General features: G+C 42.7%; 1 protein-coding gene across 3 annotated transcripts; it reads left to right on the top strand.

Moving 5' to 3' along the window:
* Positions 1-164: 164 nt before the first annotated feature.
* Positions 165-20,465, top strand: CISD1 (CDGSH iron sulfur domain 1). Of its 3 annotated transcripts, none has more exons than XM_059729930.1 (4): positions 177-255; positions 5,364-5,491; positions 12,434-12,639; positions 20,063-20,465. In XM_059729930.1, the coding sequence occupies exons 2-4, from the start codon at positions 5,476-5,478 to the stop codon at positions 20,150-20,152; spliced, it is 312 nt and encodes a 103-aa protein (XP_059585913.1). In that variant the 5' UTR covers positions 177-255; positions 5,364-5,475; the 3' UTR covers positions 20,153-20,465. The 3 variants fall into 3 exon arrangements, with proteins under 3 accessions (XP_019339847.1, XP_059585913.1, XP_019339848.1); XM_019484303.2 differs by lacking the exon at positions 177-255 and adding an exon at positions 433-628; XM_019484302.2 differs by lacking the exon at positions 5,364-5,491 and having other exon boundaries at positions 165-255.
* The last annotated feature ends 1,861 nt before the right edge of the window (positions 20,466-22,326 follow it).

A 22,326-nucleotide genomic window follows, 5' to 3' on the forward strand; every position in this document is an offset into this window, starting at 1 on the left:
GCTCCCGAGGGCCAAACGCCTCCACGAGGCGAGGAACCCGAGGAGGCAGCTGCCGGGAGCTTGTCATCGAGGTCGCGCCAGGGACGTGTCAGCGCAGGCGGCAGCGCCGCGCGGCCCCTTTAAGAGCGGCGCGGCCACGCCCCCCAGAGTGTCTTTGGGTCCCGCGCGTGCGCGCCTGTTGCTGAGCAGCTCTGGTGTCCTCCAAACAGGCGGGCGAAGCAGCTATGGGACTGAGCGGCAACTCGGCCGTGCGGGGTAGGTGCAGCCGGGCCGCGCCGCGCCGCGCCGCGAGCTGCAGCGTCCTGAGTGAGCAAGCGCAGGGCGCCGGCTCGGGGAAGCCCCGCCCCGCCTCGCCTTGTTCCGCCGTGACCTTCCCGGCGCGGCCGGACACTGGATGCGCGTCGCGCCCGGGGCCTGGGGAGCGGGCTCTCTTGCGGGCGGCGGGAGCCGCCGGCTTGGCGCAGCCGGAGCCCCTGCGAGCTCCTGAGCGCCGGGTTGTGCAGGAGACTGAAGCGGGATGAGCGGCCCGAGGGAAGCGCCGGGGCTGCTGCGTTGCGTTTAAAAGCCCCTGGATGGGAACGAGACGGGAGAATTGCGTAGCGAACTAACGACCTCTCTTTCCTTTTCAGTAATGCACCTTTGTTTCTTTAAAGTGACTTGCAAAAGTGGCCTTCCTGCCTGAGCAAGCGTGGCACTCACGTGCTTTTCAACTCATGACAATGAATTAAACTATTTCTGGAAACTGGTTCCTTTCCTTTGCCCCCTGCTGAGGGAAAAGGGCAGGCTCCTGTGTATGATATTGTAGTCATGTGCCCTGGTGCGGTTATGGCCAAGTTGATAACCTTGTTGTTAATCAGGATGTTAATGTTGTGGAGGAGGGGCATTTGGTGAGCTACTCTCACTAGGAAAGGTGAATTGCATTGCTTGTATAATTGCCAAAAATCACCCACGTGATGCTCTTAAAAGAAGAGCTTTAAGTCTCACTTGTTAGGTTGGTCTTTTGTTAAACTCGAAAGTCCCATCACAGCTGGAATCAGGCAGCAGTTCCCCATTGCAGAGTCTTTTCTTGGATAGGCTTTTTCACCTTTAAATGTATGGAGAACAACTTGCTGTAACACTGTGTGTTGTCTGCTTGCATTATACTTGAAGCATAAAGGTACCCCAGTATTGGAGGGGGCCGGCATTTCTCTATCTGGTTCAGGGATGAACTGTCAGCGAATTTCAAAGGTGACCTTTTTGTTTGATTAGGAATAAATTTCTTTCTTTCTTTTTTTCCAAAACAGAAAATGCCCTCCCCCACATACTTCTGTATATGAGGGTTTAATAACTCCTTTTCTTTTTTGATTTCTCTCCCCCCTCCAATTCTGTTTTCCAAAATAGAAGGGGAGTGTCAGAACAAGCTTCTGAGCTGCTCACTGAAGCTCATACTCTGGGGAACAAGAGAAATGGGGCCCCAATCCTTAATTTGCATAAAATGAGGTTGGAAAAAAGAGAAAACAAATTGTTTGGTAGCTGCTACAAGAGTAAAGGGGCTGCCTGGAAAGTAACATAGAAGAGCAGTGAAAGTCCCATAAAAAGGTAGGGGTGTCAAGGATTGCTGAGGTCCATCTGGTGTGTCTGGTAAAAGCGGAGCATTCTCATGCCTCCAATGATATTAGGATTATTATGATGCCTCAGTAACTTTCTTTGAGATGGGGAAGTCACTGGGAGGATAATGGCAAAAAGGAAATGCCTTGGGTGGGGGAGGTCTGCTTCTGAGGCATAGGCAGGGAGAAGGAAAAGACTTGATGGTTGGATTTTGTCTAGGGAGAAATGGGCTTAGCAGGGTCTGTGGACAGCACCTTGATGAAAAAGCCTAGCATCTCTGTTTTTATCCATCAGCTGGGTAGAAGAAGCTAGGTGTTTTCTTCCGCTTCGCCTCTGGCTAATTGGATATTTACTTGGATATGTAAGTCAAAGATGTCTGCCAGTGAAGACTTATTTTTTTCTTTGGAGACCCTCTTTGCGCATAGCTGTTACTGTTCCAGGGTCACTGCTTACTGGTATGTGAGAGCTCTTAAATGATGAAAGGCCAGTCTTCAAGAGGACAAGTTACAAGGATGTTTAGTGGTCTGGCTTCTGTTCTGAGCTTCCTCTCTCTCTGTCTTCTTGCTCCTACAAGGTATATGGTAACAGGTAGTGTGGTCTGGACCACAGTTTAGTCGCTTACTTATTTTTTTGGTTGCCGAACATGTCTGATCTTCACTTAGTGCTTTTATTTATTGTGTTGTTATTGCAGTCAGTCTAAAACTGCAGATTAAAACTGGCCACTGCCTCATGTTTCTTGTAAATACTGTGGTACAGAAAAAATGGTTTATTTGCTTCACTGACTACTGCTTTCACTCTAGAGTTCAGCTGTGGCAGTTACCTTGGGCTGCACAGTTGTCTGGGATGCAGTCAATTGATCTTGGTGGAGTACGTGAGGAAACTGAGATGGCAGGTACCAGGTTAAGCATGTTGAACAGTCCACTGATTGTCCAGTTTTAAATCTATGTTAAAATGTTTGGTAACACTTTACTGTACTGCCAAATAGTGTTCTGTTGAATTGTAGAAGATGGGGTATAAAACGAATTGTTCTTGTGCCATAACCTATTTAAAGGAGCTCATACCAGATGACAGGGGGTGTCACAGTTCATGCAAATAAGTCTTCTGTAAAGCTTGGATAGATCTTCTAGATCTAGCCTTGAAGACCCATCCTAGAAACCCACTGATGTTTTCAGCCTGAGACTGGAGGGGAGGGAAAACACGATGACTGAACTTCTTGCATTCTGAATGGGAAACCTTGACATGCATTCTGTTGGTGGTAGCGTGATGAATAAACTTGTTCCTTTTGTCATGAGAATTCATGTTTTTATTACCAAATTGCTCTTTCACTTCTATTTCGCACTTACTACTTTGCTACACTTTCTTCGGTCCACAGTTCACATCCGTTTTTGTTGCTGTTCTCTTTCCTTATTATTATTTTTTCTCTTAGCCTTCTTTTGTTTTTCTTACTGGCTGTGACTATCATCCAGTGTCCACTACAGAAAATGTCCTTTACCTGCAATATGAAAGTAACTTATTTGTTTCAAGTTCCTCATGTCAGGATTGGATACAAAGACCTACTTTGAAATTGAGAACCTACACTAAGTCTAGAATTTGACACAACCCATCTAAAGATTAAAAGTAGGAATATTAGTATATTTGCTGTCAAATTCTTTCTCCAGCCACTGAACTGGTAGAGCTTGCTAGCTAAGCATCTGGCACTAGGTTCATTTATATGGTTCTCACAGCTGTGACCTTTTCTGAAGGTGCAAAGTGAATACTTCCTTGTGCATTTGACTACTTGAGAAATAGGCTTGGAACTGAGAAAATGGAAAAGCTGCCTTTTTCTTTTAATCTATGAATATAAACAAGGTGTAAGAGAGGACTTCTGTAATCTTGCAGTGTCCAAAGTCTAGAAACCGTCGGGTCAGGTCGCTAATTACAAATAACAACTTCCTTTTGTTTAGCATTTAAATAGAAATTCTGTTTTGATGAACTTGCTTATTTCTGTATCAAACACTTTATAAAGTAATTTGTTCATTGCATTTTTATAATGCAGTTTTCATGTATACCTCCTACTGGCTGCCATCTCTATAGATCAGGGGTTGGCAATATTCTTGGGCAGGGTGCCAAAAATACCCTTAATCTTGACTTATAACATGTTGGTGTAGCAGGGGTGGACAGTTGGGGAGCTGCAAGTGGCCTGATCCTTGTGGCAGCGCAGCCCTAGCCCCTTCCCCATGGTCTGCCTGAGGCATGCGTGCTAAGCAAAATGCCTTTGCATGTTATGCTCTGGCACCTTAGCTGGTGGTTGCCTATGCTTTTACACTACTGAAAAAGGTATCACTTGTGCTGTGTTAAGCATACCAAGCGTATTCAGCTGTTTGGACCTCATTACACTTCACTACAGAACAATTACCTTACTGTTCACAGTGTTAGTCAATTCAATCGATAAATCAGTCAGCTGCTTGCATCTTGTTTAGATGCTACTTCAATCACTATCAGTGCTGTGCAACAAGTTTGTGTTTATAACTGCATCAGCAGAAATAGCTGGGAAGAAAATTGGCAGCAGTAGTAGTTTATTTACAGCTTTTTCCCAAAGCAATACAATACAATGAGCAATAACAGCTAGACATAATAAAACAACATTTTGTATAATTTATAACTTAAAAAAAACCCATACAGTAAGATTATACCTTCTATCAATTTAAACAAAATCAACACAACATAGTGTATGATGATATGAAAGCAAAAATGAACAAAGTAGTCAACGTAAAACAAACCATGAGGATCTGCTTGATTTTTGGTTTTTATTCTTTGTGCAAGTAATGCAGATATAGCTAAGGAGTATAGGAAAGGCTCCAAAGTGTTAGGAAACAGCCATATTGTTTTTGCTTCATTAGCCCAGTATTTAAATTTTCCCTTTAATGGAGACCCATTTTCTTCTCATTTCCTCAAAAAAACAAGATGACAAATGATTTAGGTTAATCATTCTTCTCATGAATGCTCCATACAATAAAATGGACTTTACCGTAGACTTAGACCTTTAGGCTGCTTGCAGACATTTAAAAAATAAAATGAAAATGCCTGGTGCTTTACTGCAGGAAGCAGCATGTTACTTCAACCCAGCTCTGCAGCATCTGTATAGATAGGGTGGTTCAGAAGGGCTTTTTGGTGCTTTTTATCTAAAGCTAAGTCAATTAACTATTAGATAAAAGTGCCAAAAAAGCCCCACCGAAACATCTGTATAGACTGGGTGCTGGACGAGCTGGGTCCAACTAACACACTGCCTCTCCTGGATATGTGCTGGGCTCAGCACAAGAATGTGTGGCGTTTATGTAAAATGCCATTTTTGTTATGTGTTTTTAATGTCTGCAAGTAGCCTTAATGGTTCCAGAACTGTGGGGTGTTTTTGTTTTTTTCCTAAAAAAAAATAAAACTCCACCCAGGGCTTGTTTTGCTCTAGTATTTACATGTTCAGCGTACTTATTCTAGCTCACATTTTTTGTCAAAGTAAATTCCAAAGTATTTGAAATAAGACACCTCTAGTTTCTTTGCTGTAAAAACCATACTTATTTCCTCCCTTCATTCCCAAAGACCAATACCTTGGTTTTAGCTGTGTGGATTTCCAAGCTGTTTGAGGTGCCATGCTACTCGAAAGCATCTAGTAACCCTTGGAGACCTATATGGGATTGTGACGCTATTAATGCATCATCTGCATAAAACAGGACAGGGCTAGGGTGGTTCAAATGCAAAATGATGCATGCATGGGATTGATTCACTGTTGGCATCTATTTTAGATCATTCAAGAATAAATTAAAAAGTAGCAGAGCACGCAGACGTCCTTGTCGTACTCCTGTCTTAGTTGTTAACTGTTGGACAGGGCAACGCCTATCCCATAACACAGTCTAGATGCTGCATTTGAATAGTAAGTAACAATTTATTGTAAGACGGCTTTATCCATTGATGTTTTTGCCAGCTTCTTCCATAATTTTAATGTCTGTGGAGTCAGAAGCTCCACTGAGATTTATGAAGGTTATCTACAAATGACTATCTCTTTACATGTTTAGACGCTAAATAGTGCAACCCCAAGTAGCGGTCGTTGCAGGAATAGCCTTCTGAAGAAATTTGACCTGCTGAAAAATTTAAGTTATAGAGGATGACTAAGCATGACTGGTTTCCTGCAGACACAGCTGTTCTTACCAGTCACTTGATGGGAACATACTTTGACTGCCTACCTTGCATAGTGTGTATAGTGCTGTTAGCCCAATGAGCTCATTGGAAGCAGCGGGGACTGCATTTTGAATACATGCACCTCAGCATAAATCACAAGTGAATTTGTTGACAGAGATGAATAAGTTATTTAGAGGTGTACCGATATGTTGGTGACATAGCAGATTTTCCTTTTATTGGTGCCAATGAACATTATCAGCAACTGGCTTTTTTTGGTCCGTGTAGCTAATAATGTCACCATTAAATACTACAGGCATGTGCACAGTTGCAGTATGCATGTGGCCAGGAATGCAGCGTGGAGAGCAGTGCCAAGCCAGTAAGTCTGGTGGGGAAGGGGTGTGGGGGAGGGAAGGGGCATAGTGGGGGCAGATTGATAGATGGTTCGGGGCTGGAAGGGACCTTGCAGATCATTGGGTCCAGCCCCCCCAACTCTAGGCAGGAAGACAAGTGGCATCAAGTAACCTCAGCTAGGTGACTGTCTAGTCTCCTCTTGAAAACCTCCAGGGTAGGTGACTGCACCACCTCTGGAGGGAGTTCACTCCATGGTCTGGACACCCTGACTGTGAAGGGGTTTTTCCTTGTCTTAGGCCTGAAGCAGCCTTCCAGGAGTTTGTATCCATTGGTCTTGGTCTTCCCCAGGGGTGCCCTAGTGAACAGTTGTTCACTGAGCTCCTGATGCACTCCTCTGATATAGTGGTAAACTGCTATCAAGTCCCCTCTCAACCTTTTCTTTAAGCTGAAGGGGCCCAGGTCCCTCAGCCTTTCCTCATATGGCTTGCCTTGCAAGTCCCTGATCATATGGGTGGCTCTTTTCTGGACCCTCTCAAGCTTTTCCATGTCATTGAAGTGCAGCGCCCAGAACTGGACGCAGTATTCCAACTGCAGTCTCACCAGGACTGAGTACAGCGGTGAGCATCACTTCCTTAGTTTTGCATGAGATGCATCGGTTGATGCATACCAGCATGGTGTTTGCCCTGCTGGCCACCACCTCACACTGATGGCTCATATTCATGTGATGGTCAATAATTCCCTCTCAGTCCCTTTTGGCTGTGGTGCAAGTCAAGCTGTCACCACTGAGCCTGTATGTATGTTGAGGGCTGTTTGCCCCCAGATGAAGTTTAATACTTTCAAGTGTAAGGGTGCTCCATCTGGTTCCAGTTTGCCCAACTCTTGAGCCTGTCCAGGTCTGCCTGTATCTGCAACCTATCTTCTGACGTGATCACACTGCCCCATAACTTGGTGTTGTCTGCGAACTTGGCCAGCGAGCTTTTCATTCCCCCAACCAAATCATTCATAAAGATATTGAAAAGCACCGGTCCAAGCACAGACCCCTGAGGGACACCACTGGCTGCTTTGCAGCAGGATGACATGGATCCATTCATGAGAACTCTTTGGGTCCTACCCTGTAGCCATTTTCCCCACCCACTGAATTGTCGAGCAGCTGAGCCCACAATCTTCCAGTTTTCCCACAAGGGTGTCGTGGGATACTAGATCAAAAGCCTTTTGACAGTCTAGGTATATAACGTCTGCCTCGTGTCCCAGTGGTGAGAGATCTGGTTGTAGAAGGAAATGAGATTGGTAAGTCAAGACCTACTCGCAACAAAGCCATGCTGGCTGCCTTTCAGAATCTTACCTTCCACGTGCGTATCACGCACAGATTTATATAAAATAAAAAATCTTCCAGGATTTTCCCTGGGATAAAGGTTAGGCTGATTGGCCTATAGTTGCCTGGTCCTCCTCCCCCTTCTTGAAGATGGGCACAATCTTGGCCCTCTTCCAATCCTTGGGGATTCCCCCTGTGCACCTCGAATTCTGAAAGAGCTTCGCCAGGAGTTCCGTGATGACCTCAGCCAGCTCCTTCAGTACTCTCAGATGAAGTCCATCCGGTCCTGCTGACTTATAAATGTCTAGCTTTTCTAGTTGGTATTGCACTCACTTAGCATGCACAGTGGGAAGGCTGTCATTCCTGGCATGCGCCCTGTGAGCCTTATCTTGCTTGTCTTTCCCCATGGTCTGGTGAAGTACAGAACCAAAGTGGGCATTCAGGAGTTCAGTTTTTTTCCTGAATGTTGCTTACCAGCTGCCCCAAGGTGTTAAGCAGGGGTCCCACACTTCCATTTGTTTTCCTTCTACTGCCTACATACCTAAAGAAGGACGTCTTATTGTCCTCAACTCCCGTGGCTAACCTAAATTCAGTCACCTCCTTGGCTTTCCTGATCACTTCTCTACGAGTGCTGGCCACTAATATGTAGTCATCCTTGAGGACTGTCCCTAGTTTCTGCTGTGCGTACACCTCTTTCCACCCCCAAAGAGGACCGCAATGTCCCTATTAAGCCAAGAGGGCTTGCCAGCCCTTCTGCTTACCTTTCCTCTTTGCAGGAACAGTTTTCTTTTGTGCTTTGAGGATTGTATCCTTGAGCAACACTCACTCTCCGTGCACCCCATTTGCCTTCCCTTCATGGGCCTGCATTGCCTCCCCTACTAATGCTCTGAGCCTGTTGAAGTCAGCATTTTTGAAGTCTAGGACTTCAGTCCTGCTGGTTGATTTGTCAACTTTGAGGTGGATGGTGAACCTGATAATTTCATGGTCTTTGTTGCCCAGGTTACCCTCTGTGTTCAAGCCATACCCCAGATCACCTCCCTTGGTCAAGACCAAGTCTAGGAGAACATTACCTCTGGTTGGCCCTTGCACTTCCCGGGTTAGGAAGAGCTCCTTGATCACAGTCAGGAAACTGCATGGACAATGTGATCTAGCCAAGTGTTCCTCCCAGTGTGTGTGGGGCAGTTGAAATCACCCATGACAACCAAGTCTCTCTTGCACGCATGGCCTCTGTCAGTTCAAAGGAACTCCCAGAGCCAGCTCCTCCCCTTGGTTTGGTGGCCTGTAGTAAATGCCTACAGTTAGGTTTCTCTAACCTTGCAGGGTTGCATGCCCAGCCAAGGCAGTGAAGCGTCTGCCCCTGCCCCACTCCTTCCAGCACTGTGGGGGCCTCAATCTGCCTCCCCCTTCCCAAAATGCTCCTTCCCTCCCCACCACAGATTTACTGGCAGGAGGCTGCTCTCCAAGCTGCTGGGCTGCATTCTTGTAAACTGGCTGTCGGATTGGTATCGGCTGATATGGCTGGTTAATAATCGGCCATTGGTATTGGCCAAGAAAATCTTCTTTGGTGCATCCCTAAAATTATTCACTTTTTTTGAGCATAGTAGTATAAACGTTAAGAATCAGTATGTGCATGTATAATATGCACACACACATTTATATTCATTCTGGCTTTTAGTTATTTTTTTAAGTACAAAAGATTAAATTTTCTGTTTGCTGACCAAAATCACTCCTCCCTACTTGCAGGTTCTTCCTGTCATCGGGTATTTGATGGCTTCCATAGTGTCTGAGCTGAAAAATCTCAGTGGAGTTTTGATTTTTTTTTTATGGGAGTGTTCCTGAATGTGATGCAAGGTTTTTGTGCTGTTAGTGATGCTATTGCCATGATGGTCTAGGAATTGTGAGGCAAAGGCTTTTTAGGGGTGATATCTTTAATTGGGCCAACTACATGGGTGGAATAAAGCTCAACAAGCTTAAGAATGCAAGGCACGATGAAGAAATGCCTTGCATTCTAAAGTTTGTTTAACTTTATTCCAACCATGCAATTGGCCCAACTGAAGATATCGCCCCTAAAAAGCCCTTGCCTCGTGCAAGTTTATTTGCGTTAATAGCTTAGTTCCTAGATGCTGCTGTTGATTTGAGGGGTATTTTCAGGATGTATCTTTCTTTAATGGTGACTCTCAGAAAGATTTAAGTCAGTGTTATGTGAGAGCTCCTTATTTCCCTGTCCCAAAACAGAGTTGAATTCTTGTTCAGCTCTATTTTGCCATATTGCCTTTACTTGCCAAGAGAAGTGTCCCTGGGGCTATATCTACTGTGTTTGTTGTGTTCCCCATTGGCTTAAGTAGAAGATAATGACTACCTGGGAATTGGTCAAACAGCCAGGAAAAATGTGAGTTATAGCTTGGTCCTTATTTGATTGGCTGAGTTGAACCTGGGGAAAGCAGCTGCATTTGGGAGGTGGCCCTTTTATTTTGAAGTTGAAAAAATTCAGCAGGTACACAGAGTATCCTTTAACTTCTACAGTCTCTTGAAACTGATGCAGTACTGCCTTTGACCTTCAGCTGTTTTTTGTTTGTTTGGTTTTTTTTGGTTTTTTTTTTTCTACTTCCCTTGTGCTCCAAAGAGGAAAGTGGGGATCTTTAATTTGTCTCTGTGTCTGTCAGATCCAGATTTCTCTGAGATCTGTTTTAAAGGAGACCTACCATAGGCCTAGTTCTGTTAGGAACTCAGACATGGTGGTCCACGAATTTATAGGAATGGGAGTTGGCCACCTCCCAGGTAATACGTTTTCTGCAGCCTAGCCACTCCTGAATATATTTGCCTGCAACATTTTTTTTTTTCCTGTCCTTCATATTGTAGGAGGCTGTTGGGGATGTTGACCTTGGGTAAGGGTCCTGCCAGGTTAAAATAGAATCCCCTTTTTCTCCAAAAACTTCTCGCCTTCTCTTAGCTCTTTACTCTCCACTGTGAAAATAGATTATAATATTTTGTCAGTTCTTAATATGAAGCTTAAAGCTGGAAAACTTGTTCTATATGAACAGATTTTATTTTATAAAATCTCCTTTTTTATTTTAATCATTGCAGCATTGCATACCATAAAGTGCAAAAATAAAAGTTATTAATGTTTGTCATCTTTGGAGGGAGAGTCTATCTGATATTTAATTGCTGGACACTTGCAAGGTATAAATATATTCTTCTATGCTTTGTTTATAAAACAGATGAACAAGGTTCTTTTCTTTTACCGTTATACCAGGGGCGGTCAATTATTTTGGGTAGAGGGCCGCTTACTGAGTTTTGGCAAGTCATCGAGGGCCACATAACGGGCAGCTCAGGGAAGATTAATGTTAATTTTCTGAATTTTTTTAGGGGCCCTGTGGGCTGGATAGAATAGCCTGGTGGGCCACATTTTGCCCACCCCTGCGTTAAACCTTCAGAAAGTCAAACTTATAATGAAAGTCTGTAGTAACTATTGTGGTACTATAAACATTTTGTCACTTAAACCTACAGGTTGGCATTTTGTGAGCTAGCATGAGTTAACTAATTACAGTGTCATAATGTTTACTTTCAGGGGAAATGAACTTAAGTACATTTATTCTACGTTCTATGAGAGAGGTGTCACTTTCAAGGCTATAGGACATGAGGTGGGGAAAATCTGTTTGTATTGTCTTGGTATTGCCCCTACTAAAAGCTCAGCTCCAAGTCAGTGGATTACCTGCAAAAAGTACCAAGAATTAGCAGATGTGTATTTAAATTCATGTTGTGGCATGTCCTACCTCCCTGTATATTAGTATGTGCTTTCTGTCTCTTCTAAACCATGATAAATATGCAAGGTTGCAATGCCTGGTCTGAGACTACTTAAAAAAAAAATCAAAACAATCAAATGTGAACACTCCAAATCCATGGAAGGAGCCTTCCAGGAACAGATCCAATGTATAGATTGGCAGAGGCAGCTTTGACTGCCTTTTATGTACTAGGCATTTATCGAAGGATAGGACTGGTCTCTTCCTCGAATTGTGCTGAGCACATGTGGGGTGGGGGCAGGTTTAGAAATGGCAGTGGGTGTTACACAAAAAGAACTCTATTGCAGTTCTGCAGAAGCTCAAGAGTCTTTCAAGTGGAAAAGAGAAGACAAAAATTTGAAAAGACCAAAAGTTGGTTAGTCAGGAAAAATCATACAAAGCAAGAGGAGAAGAATGTGAAAATTTGAAGATCACAATTGGACATTAAAGTGAGGAAGGAAAGACTTCATGTTTAATCTTTCAGAAACTTGGCACTTCAGTCTGGGTAAGACAAATGGAATTCTTTTTTACAGGTTGAAGGCAGGGCAGTGCAACATCATAGAAGTTCAGAGGCATATGTTTTCATAGGTGACAGCCTACTTCCTTTGGTTAAAGGTTGAGAGATGCATGTTTGGGCTACTGATGATCAATATTTCATTTATTGATATGGTATTGGGATTTTAATTGTGCTTTCTTGCAACCCCCCCGCAATTTTTTTTAATGGTATGGACTAGATATAAGCTGATACTATCAGGCTTACTGCCTAGGATCACTTTGGCAAAATGATCTGTTTATCTGTTGAAGAGTAACTTCATGAGCAAACTTTATGAGAATTGCCTTCTGCACTGTTGATGCTGTCTGAAGAGCTTTTAAGTGCCTTTTCATTGTAAAGACTCTCTTTAAAGAACTATTCTACAACTGAAACTGGAGCTGAAGTTGCCTGCTGTCTCTTAACAGCTAATTGATGTAGGACACAATTAACAAAATTGTGCATTGGTGATGTCTGCACGAGCAAAGGCTAAATGAAAGGACCATGTAGGGAAGAGTAGGGAGAAGCCCTGTTAAATGGGAAGGGATGCGCTAAGTGGCTGAAGTCAGAAGACAGGTATTGAAGACTGGAAAATATACTGAAAAGTAGCTGAGGTCCTAAGCACTAATACACTTGTCTAATAGAAGTGCAGTTAATAAACAACAGAAGTATATTTAATAAAACATAAAAGGTTTTCACATTTTTTTTTTTCTCCTTTTTCTCTAGTTGAATGGATTGCTGCCGTCTCTCTAGCTGCTGGAGCAGCTGCTGTTGGATACCTTGCTTACAAGAAATTTCTCTCTAAAGACAAATGCTGCAAGGCAATGGTAAATCTCCATATCCAGAAAGATAACCCCAAGGTAGTCCATGCATTTGACATGGAAGACCTGGGAGATAAAGCTGTCTACTGTCGTTGTTGGAGATCTAAGAAGGTGAGAGAAGAAAAGTATATGTTTTGAATCTGCCAATTTTGCAAGTATCCTTTTAATAAATCTTGGTTATATTTTGCATTTTAAAAAGACTTCTATAACCTGGAAAACATAATTGCTGCATTGTACTCATTTGTTTCATAATCCATACTATTGTGGAATATAGTCTACATGAAGTTGTAAGGTGACATAGATTCATAGAAAGATAGGGCTGGAAGGGATGTGGGAAGACTTGCTAATAATTTGTAAAGAGAGTGAAGGTTATGGGTTTTACAGAGTACTTTAAATGATCCCTATCACAGCTGGTAGAACAATTGTTATGCTGGTAGCACAAGAATCCTACACTCACTTTTTCTTTGACGGCATCCCTAATGTCAAAGAATAAGTCTCATTATGCAGAAAAGTCTGTAGTCCAAATAGCTTTTGAATTGTGAGCTGTTGCTTTTAGCATTTGAAATGGGAACAAGCTCAAAGTTACTATGTTTATTGATGTAGAATTGTGCATGTACCACCCTAATGACCTTCACTCTCTATCAAAATTCTTCTGTAACTGTTCTTGCCTTGCACAGCAACCTTCCACACTACTACTGAATGGAAGTATGGATCTCTTCCAGTGGTACCTGAAATGATCTAAAATGTCTCCCTCTTTTTACAAGCTCTTAGCTTATTTTTTGAAAGGCAACATTTTAAACTTGAGTGCCAAAGGCTCAGATGCATTATGTAGATTATTGTAAACAAATACCAAAAAGGCAATGAAACCGTGCCATCAAACTTGGCTTAAATTTCAAACCAGAATCTCCCAATCTGTGATTCTACTTAGTGGCTTGTGAACACCATTTATGCTCCAAACTTGTCTGGCCTAATTTAAATGTCTGGGGCTTGTGATGTGACTCATTAAGGCAGTAAGCCTTGGTTGTGAATTTTGGCACTGCAGGTACAATTTTTGTGCTGAAGCTTATAAAATTGGGTTATCATACTTGCCAGAAGTCAGTGTTAAACATGGTATCGTATTGTTTAGTAGTGCATGTCTGAAGGATAGTTAAACAGACTGCATTGGTACTCTGGAGTCTGAATGAAGAAGTAAAGGGGTTTTTTTGTTTTGTTTTTAATCTAAATATTGATTCTAAGAACTGAAATATTAAGATCTTTCCAGTTTGGAGCTAAAAATTGTGGAGCATTGCAAAGCTAAGAACTCTTACCACTTCACAGATGCAGTACACAGGGAAAACAATATTAGAGGTCTACTTAAATTGTGGTTAGAGTTACCAATTTTTGCAGGTTGCTTGTGGCATAAAAATCAAATTCCATGGAGTTTTGCAAGGCGGGCAGAGCCGGCCCGTGGCCCACAGCCGGCAGCGGGGGGACGGAAGCTGCTTACCCCCCCCCCCCCATGGGGCCCGGGGCAGCGGCCCTGCGTAGGAGGCCAAACAGCAGCCGCTGGCACTGCCGGCCCGTGCCTGCCGCCTCACCTGCCCGCTTCAAGTCAGCCCCGCTGCCCTGTCCTGCCCTGCCCCACAGCAAGGCGGCGCCTGCTCCCCTGGGCTCTGCGGCTCTCTTCAGGCCCAGGCGCTGCGAAGGAGCCTGGCCGGGTCTGAAGCGGCAGCAGAGCTGTGTGCTGCTCAGGACGGGACGAGCCTGCACCGGTCAGTCCCAAGTGGCACACGGCTCCACCGCTGCTTCGGCTGGCCAGTGCAGACCTGGCCGGCCTCCTCCCGTCCCCAGCAGCACGTGGGAAGCCGGCTTCAGCTGCGTGCTGCTTTTCCTGGCCGGTGCTGACCTGGTTCTGCCCAGGCGGGTCCTGTAGCACCATGTCAATCTGGGCATGGCACCGGCAGGCCGGGCAGGACCCAGGTTAACCCTGGCCTGGCCTCACGGCTTCTCCAGCACCAGGTCGACCCAGTTGTAGCCAAGCGGCTCCTGCAGCACCATGTCAACCCGGGCATGCATGCCATGTCAACCAGCACCATGTCAACCCCTGCAACGTCATTGGTGTCAAAGGTCACGTGACATCACTTCCTGATATACCACTTCCTATGACGTCTTTGAATATGGCTCACCGGCCCACTGGGTGATAAAAAGTTTGTGATCCAGCCCCACATGCAAAAAGGTTGGACCACCCCTGCCCTGTTCAAATTTCCCTTAGAATCTTTATTCAAGAGGGAAAATGATTTCCTCAGTATGAGACTTCCTTCTCATTTGAAGCCCAGTAGATAAGTCTGGGTGTCTTTTTTTCTTTTGAAATTGTAATTAGTGATTGTTTGAAGCTTGACACCTCTAAGGGCCTCTGACCCAGGTAAACATACTCAGGGCCTTTTTACATGTATTCTAGGGTTGGTGGGGAGTGTTTTTAATTAGAGCAGCTCTCCAGAGTTGCTCTAGTTATAACATCCACAGTATCTCGTGTATTCAGTGTGCCGTGTTTCAAAATGGTGGCGGGGGCGCTTTAACTAAAGCTTGTTGAACGCCATTTTGAAATGCAGAGTTGCTGAATACATAAGGGATGGTGGTAGCATTCATTGCAATTCAGCTGCTGCCAAATTTCTTAACACATGGGGAGCCCTGTGGGCTGGATGACATGGCCCTGCCTGCTAGACTGTGCCATGTGTGACTACATCTGGTACATAGGGTTGGACCATGCATGAGATTGGTTTGGCATGCAGAATGGGGCCAGCACACTGGATTGTACCAGTGGACCAACTGCACACACTGTTCCTGTGTTGGATTTGACCCACAGACCAGACCCACACCACTCATCTAGCATGCAGGACCAGAAGACTGAACACTGTTGCATTAAAAGAATGATTCAGCATGTTAGTTCAGTAGTGCCAGACTTTGGCAGTTGGCCACAAGTTAACTCCGCACCCTCCCCAAATGCTGTTCTGATCCTTTTCCACTGCCCAGTCAGCTGTTTTGCTTTCTGCTGTCTGCCGTATATACTTCTATGCTGTGTCCTCTCTGGCATCCTGTGTGTGACAGGTTGGAATGTTGCTTGTGCTGCAGGTTAGCCACCCCTGTGCTAGTTGGGGGCTCAATAAAGAGGCTTTATAAATAAAGAGCTCAGTGAATGCATATTTAACAAACAATTAGATGTTCTTTCACAGTGTACTCCTTCATAGACTGTAGTTTCCATTTTTTTGCTGTTCTGTTTTGATCTATTGTCCTTAAATAGTCTCTTCTAGTTTTGAAAGGAGATTTTTCAGATAAAAGGATGCAATTCTCTACAGTGGCTGTAGGTTTTGCTCTGTTCCCACTCTTTATGGATATGGCTTTATTGCATTTGACTATGCAGGAAACATTAGTTTGGCTACTTCCTTATTTTTAAGGAATTTTATCTTGTAGTTAATGAGCAACTCATTGAAAATTTTGCCACACCTTCATTTTGCACATACAACAAAGTCTGTAAAACTGTATTGCAGTGCATGCATGACACGATATGACCTGCTTACAGTTAAGATTTTAAATGATGTACAATGTTTACTTTTCCACTCAGTCACTGATCAAATACAGATATAGTTGCATGCAGATGAAGTATATCTAAAGATGCTAAATATGCCAGCAGTAAGAACTTGCTAAATCCAGCTAAAAACTTCTATATAGTGGCTAAACCAGTGATTCTCACCCAGTCATGCAAATTCCCCTGGGGTGCCTTGACCCTTTCACGGATGCCACGGGGTACCATGCAGTGTTAACACTGCTAGGTGTGCAAACATCGTTCACAAGATGATGGGAATCCATCATGTTAAAAGTATTCTCACCTGTTGTGGTGTGGTCTTTCTGAGTTCTTGGCATCAGAAGAATTGCTCTAATCTAATAATAAAAAATGGGGGTGCCTAAAAAGATTGAGAACCACTGGCTAAATCCTCAGTGATGGTGTTCAAACAGTTCTACGAAATACAGATATCTTCTATAGTTTTCTTAAATAGTGAAATAACATGTTTTTTTACAAAGGACATGGTTAAGATTTGTTTGAACACTGTATGCTTATATGAAAACTACATACCAGTATGTTTCACAAGAACAAGTTAAGAGAACTTGATTGAGAATAAATCCTAAATGTAACTTAGTTCAGAGTATTCATTCATATAGCTCTATTTGACCTTTATTTGTCAGTGGAATCTGATACTATTGGAAGCTTTGTTCTGCATTCCAAAAAAACTTACCCAATAGTGGCCTTTGGTGCAGAGTCCCTGTTGATTTAACAAAATAATCCAGAACCCACTGCATCCCTATATCGTGCATGAGATACTTTTATACAAAAATTGAGGATGACTACATTTTAGTAGACTGCCCATCTGGCTGTGCACATTTGCATTTTTAATAAGGACAGATGGTGTTAACCTTCAGCATCATCCAGTTTTTCTCATTTTATTTTAAGCGAGGACCTAAAAAACTAATGTTAGCATAACTTATTCTTAACTAAAGTTGGATAAGATGTTGAAGTTTGTGTCTTTTTTTTTTTACCTTACATAGGTATAAGAAGCTGTGTTTTCAGATATTGCAGGACAGCAAGTTTTAAGTATTTGTAGAAAAATGAGGTCTTCTAATAAGAATTACTTTTGTTTTTGTTGTGTGCTGCAGTGACATTAGACAAGAGGTTACACTCAAAGAGTTATAGTGTATTTGAATATGCACCTTTTGGTGGGTCAGGTGACACAAGATAAACAACCCTGATCCCTGTCAACCATGTTACACTTTGTCTATCACCTAAACGTTTGCTTATCCTTCTATAGTTTATATTATCTGTGGAGTGCAAACTATGGCATGTACCAGCTGTGATGGCTTGTAATTTGAATGGGTTCTCTAAGGTTTGCATTTCATTGAAATATGTTCAGTGAAATATTATGTAGCTGGTAACCATCCACTCTCATGGAACCTGGTGGGGCACGGAAGGGGAGTTTTTAAAGATAGTGTCTAGAAACAGCGGAGACCAATGTTTTATCAGCACTTCAGCACCCCTGTTAGCTTTTAAGTTTTGACAAGTAGTAAACTAAAGCATGCAGCCACTAGAACATAATGACTGCTTTTGTGATAAAGCCCACACTGCCACACTCATGTTCTACAAGAATTAAAATGCTTTCCTTTATGTGAACACTTCTGCCCTTATTTGTACCAACATTTGTCATTTAGTAACTATCTATCTTTCAGCAACTGTCTACCAACTTTTAAAGTATTCCTCCTTATTTTGAACCTCTAATACTATATAACACTTCCTAAACCTGGTAATAAAGAAATGATTTTAATTGAGTTCTGTGGGAAGTTACTTGGATGGGGTTTGGGTAATAAAACTTAATTGCTCCCCAAAGGGGAAAGACAAAAAAAAGCTAGTTTTTAAGGTTTCAGTTAAACAAGTTCCTTGCCTTGATGGCTTCTGCTATTTCTAAGTGTGGTCTGTAAATAGAAACATGATTCAGTTTTAAGGGTGTGTGATCCTTCAGTGGTTCAGGAGTGTTGCTGAGGTAGAAAGTCTTAGCGATCAAGGGAGAGAAGGCAGGATTTGTCAGACCTCCATCAGGTAGGACTTGTTTTCATTGCAAGGTTAACTCAGGCTGTCCCTTTTGCTATTAGGGCTAATGTTTGTTGCTGTCGATAATGAATAGTCTTTGCCCAAGTCCAGTGTGGATTACATCTGAATGGGGTGGCCCAACAGGAATTTTTGTTTTAAAATTCAAGTAGTGGTTATAGTCAGATAAGTTACATGCCTGCTTTGAAAACCAGCTCAACCATTCATAATATTGGTTCTTCAACATTTATGGTTCTCCACTACTTTTCCAGAATGCTGTCCAGGTTATCCAGGAAGGCAGAGTTTCTCAAAACTCGGTGGGAAAGAGTTGGATGGTCTGCTTACAGCAGCACTAAGAACCACAGTTAATAACGCCAGAAATACTAGCAGCTAACGGAATACTGTTGGATGAAGACAAGTAGGCAGATTAGGGAATAGCTTTGTGCAGTTCCTTGCTACCCAAACCTTAGTGTTGATCATCAATTACATCTGGGTATTGAAGACATCCCAGAGCAGTTGGGTCTGGCATAGTCTCACTGTTGACATTTAAGTATTATCTCCAGCACACACAGGAAGAGAGCTATTGGGAGTAGCATAAGAGCCAATCTACTGTTCCTAGCTCAGGGAGTTACTGTTGGTTTGTTCTGTTCAAAGACTGTTCTAGTGCCCTTTACAGAAAAAGGGAATGGCTTTTAAATCCCCACTTCTGTACAGAAAGTCTTAATACTTTTGCTCAGGAATGCATGGTAGAGCATAATTTCGTAAAAGTTAAACTAGTACTAGAATACTTCATTTAGGCCTCTGAGCTGGTGTAACCTGTTTCCACCCCAAGAGGGTTTGTCCGTATAGTTTTATACTGGTGAGCCTTGTTCTTATGTAGACCTGGTCTTTTATTTTGTGTTCATCCTTAATAGAGAGAGGATGTAGAGAAGGACTTGTCCGAATGCTTCTAGGGCAGGCATCAGCAATGTTTTCGGACAGAGTGCCCAAAACGCTTGCAACCTTGACTTGTAAAATGTTGGTGTGCCAGGGCGGATGGTGGGGGAGCTGAGGGGTCTGAACCGTGTTGTGGCAGTGCAGCCCCAGCCCCTTTCCCACTGTCCTCCCCAAGGGGCATGTGCCAAACAAAATGCCTTTGAGTGACAAACCCTGGCACCTGTGCTGGCAGTTGCCTACTCCTGTTCTGTGATATCTCACTGATGTCACAGAACACTATCTCACTGATAAGCCTGGGAGCATTGCCACAAAGTGTGCCCTGCATACATGTTTGCTTTCACTCTGATCACACTAATGTTGAGAACTTCAGCAGTGTACCTGGCTGAGAGGCACCCAAAGGGTGTATCCAAAGCTGTTCTCTGCAATGTCCTGCTTAAGGTAGGCTCAGGGCTGCCCTCAGATAGCTCTGCTGCCTAAATTCTGGGGTTTTGGTGCATACATCCTGGGAGCAGGTAGGCAGGTCACGCTTCTAGGTGGCATCCCTGGGCTTGCCACAGAGACGGCATAGACCTGCCTCTGTCTAACCTGTAAGATTTTTTTATGGTTGAAGTAGAGGATTGAGTTGTTGCAACATGTATTGGGAAGCAGGGAGAAAGGAGAGAATACTTGGTGGGGGGAAATTTGAGGCCACTATGGTTCAGCTGCCTTGGCAGAGAACTTGAGATGGGGATTCCAGTGTTCATGATGGGCTGAAATGCCTCATGTTGCCTGCTGTATGTCATACATTTGCAGGTGATGGCAACAAACCTTAAACATGCCTAATCAAAGTTCAAGTGACATTACTGAAAGATTCTTGTGGTATCACTTAAGTTATTTCCCACGTAAAGTTGTGTTTTACAGTGTTAAGTATTACAGGCATAAAGAAGGAAAAACAAGCTAAAATGGGTGCATTTCAGGCTTAATTATTCAACCTCCCTTTTTCTTTTTCAGTTTCCACTGTGCGATGGCTCTCACACAAAGCACAATGAAGAAACTGGGGACAACGTTGGTCCTCTGATCATCAAAAGAAAGGAAGCATAAAGTGGACAAATGGAAGCCATAACTTGTCATTATATTTGTTTTGTTTTGTAATTGGAGTAAATGCAGATTCTGTTTGTCATGTTGCTGAAGACTTTTAAGTATAGTATACATACAACATGTTGCAGAATATGTAGTTTGTGGCACTTGTCTTGTTTGGAACACTACAATACATATGTTAAATACTCATGGCTTGAGATTATTTTGTATCTGAGTGGGTGTACACTTTCATTAAGAGGTATAAAATTAAAATGACACTTCGAATGTACTTTGACCTGTACACAGAAGAAAATATATTAAATTATTTTCAAATATACGTGTTCTACTTGTAAACTTCTTAGTAGAAAGTGTAATAAGTTGTTAACAATAAATTTTTCTGAATCATTAATCTTAGAAAAGAAGAATATCACTCAGATGTAAATGTATTACGAAAGCAGTAAAATCAACAGAAAAAGATTTATAGTGCCAATATGCAACTAACCACTGACGGACAAGATATCAGGCAGGTAATGATAAAGAATATGGACTGCAACTAAAGACTGCTGCTATATAAATGCTGCATTTTGAACAAACATAAAAGACTTGCAGACAGATTGTGCCAGAGAATCAAGTATCTAGCTTACCACTCCAATAAATTTATGTCTACAATCTAGTTAATGGAGTTATTCACAGCAGTCTTGATTTTAGACTTGTGTCTGTCAGATGTACAACTTAGTTGCAGAACTGTCTTGAGGTGGGATTGGGAAAGGAAGACAAGAGAAGCCTTAAGTTTTAAAGTAACGTGTCTTTGTAGGCCAGAAGATGATCTTGAAACTTCTTCCCCATCAAATTCTGAGAGAGAGAGCTGTTAGTGGAAGTTTGGCAGACTACTACTTGCCCCTGGAAGTTTTGCTTTCTATTAAAAGTACATGGAGATTTACCCTAAAAGTGCTGTCTTGCATATCAGTCTTCACTTGTGTCGATGATTAGGTGTTTTCCTGTGGAAGAGCAAAAATCTGTGTAGAGAGGAAGGAGGCCACTGTTTGAGGAACCCACATCATGATTCGTTGTGGGCTTTTTATAACCAGTAACGCTTACACCTTGCACAAGTCTAAGACCCCAGTACCCAAAAAGGGATGTTTTGCTAGCTAAGGAAAACGTCTAACTTTATCCTTTAATATAATGCAATTTTTCATCTGGTCCTACCAAGTGCCTTCAACAGTAGAGCCTTGAGCCTGGGTGAATGGGGGTAAGCAGTCTGCTTATTTGACTGATTTATATTTGACTATATAGCTTAGGGGTGGGCAGTTATTTTGGGCAGAGGGCCGCTTACTGAGTTTTGGCAAGCCATAGAGGGCCACATGACAGGCAGCCCAGGGCAGATGAATATTAATTTTTCTAAATTTTTTAGGGGCCCTGCCAGCTGGATAGAATGGCTGGGTGGGCCACATCTGGCCCCTGGGCTGCGTTTTGCCCACCCCTGATATTGCTGATGTCCTGAAGTCCCTTCCATAACTTGCACCTGGAATGCCAAGAGTAGGGTCTCATAGGAAGGGTCATTATGATTTTATGGGCCAAATCTGCCCTTTCTTGCATGCTGCCTAATTTCATTAAACTGGGCATAAGAGAGAGGATTTCAGTTGGATGCAAAGAAAAGCATCTGATTTCTGTCACTGCTGCTCTATATCGGTTACAACTAGTTGTCTCAGAATGTTATAGTTAACTTCTCTCTTCTCTTCCTGTCTTCACCAAGTAAAAATACCAAATAGACAAATCTAGTCACCTATCAAGATCACTGATGGGAAAACTTTGTATGGGATGCTTTGATTTCATCCTAAACAAATTCAATCTGTTACAATACAGAAGACTATATTTTAACAAATACATAATTAGGCTGATACTGCTTTTCATTCTAGGATGCCTAGATTTTCTAATAAGGTAGACCCTTTCTTCCAAAGGAAAGCTAGCCATCTTTCACTTACAAGACTGTAGTCTATAATTAAAAATGGTATGCTTGGGTCAGGTTTTACTTGTAATATTTCCTTTTCTGTTTCCTGCATCTCATTGCTGCTAAATTAATAAAATGTTGTTAGAAATTTTACATCAAGTTCCAATAATTAAAGTTGAACAGAAGGTTTTTAAATGAATCCAAGTCATAAAGTTACTTCTTGGTGTTATCAGTAAAGTAGTTCCTGCCA

Source organism: Alligator mississippiensis, chromosome 6 (assembly GCF_030867095.1).
Source record: "Alligator mississippiensis isolate rAllMis1 chromosome 6, rAllMis1, whole genome shotgun sequence".
NCBI lineage: Eukaryota > Metazoa > Chordata > Crocodylia > Alligatoridae > Alligator > Alligator mississippiensis.

What these genes read in the sequence shown, in the direction of transcription:
- CISD1 (XM_019484302.2), top strand. Translation starts at nt 225, where the DNA reads ATGGGACTGAGCGGCAACTCGGCCGTGCGGG. An exon ending in CGGCAACTCGGCCGTGCGGG is followed by an intron (nt 256 to 12,433) that starts GTAGGTGCAGCC and finishes CTTTTTCTCTAG; the next exon opens with TTGAATGGATTGCTGCCGTC. An exon ending in GTTGTTGGAGATCTAAGAAG is followed by an intron (nt 12,640 to 20,062) that starts GTGAGAGAAGAA and finishes TTTCTTTTTCAG; the next exon opens with TTTCCACTGTGCGATGGCTC.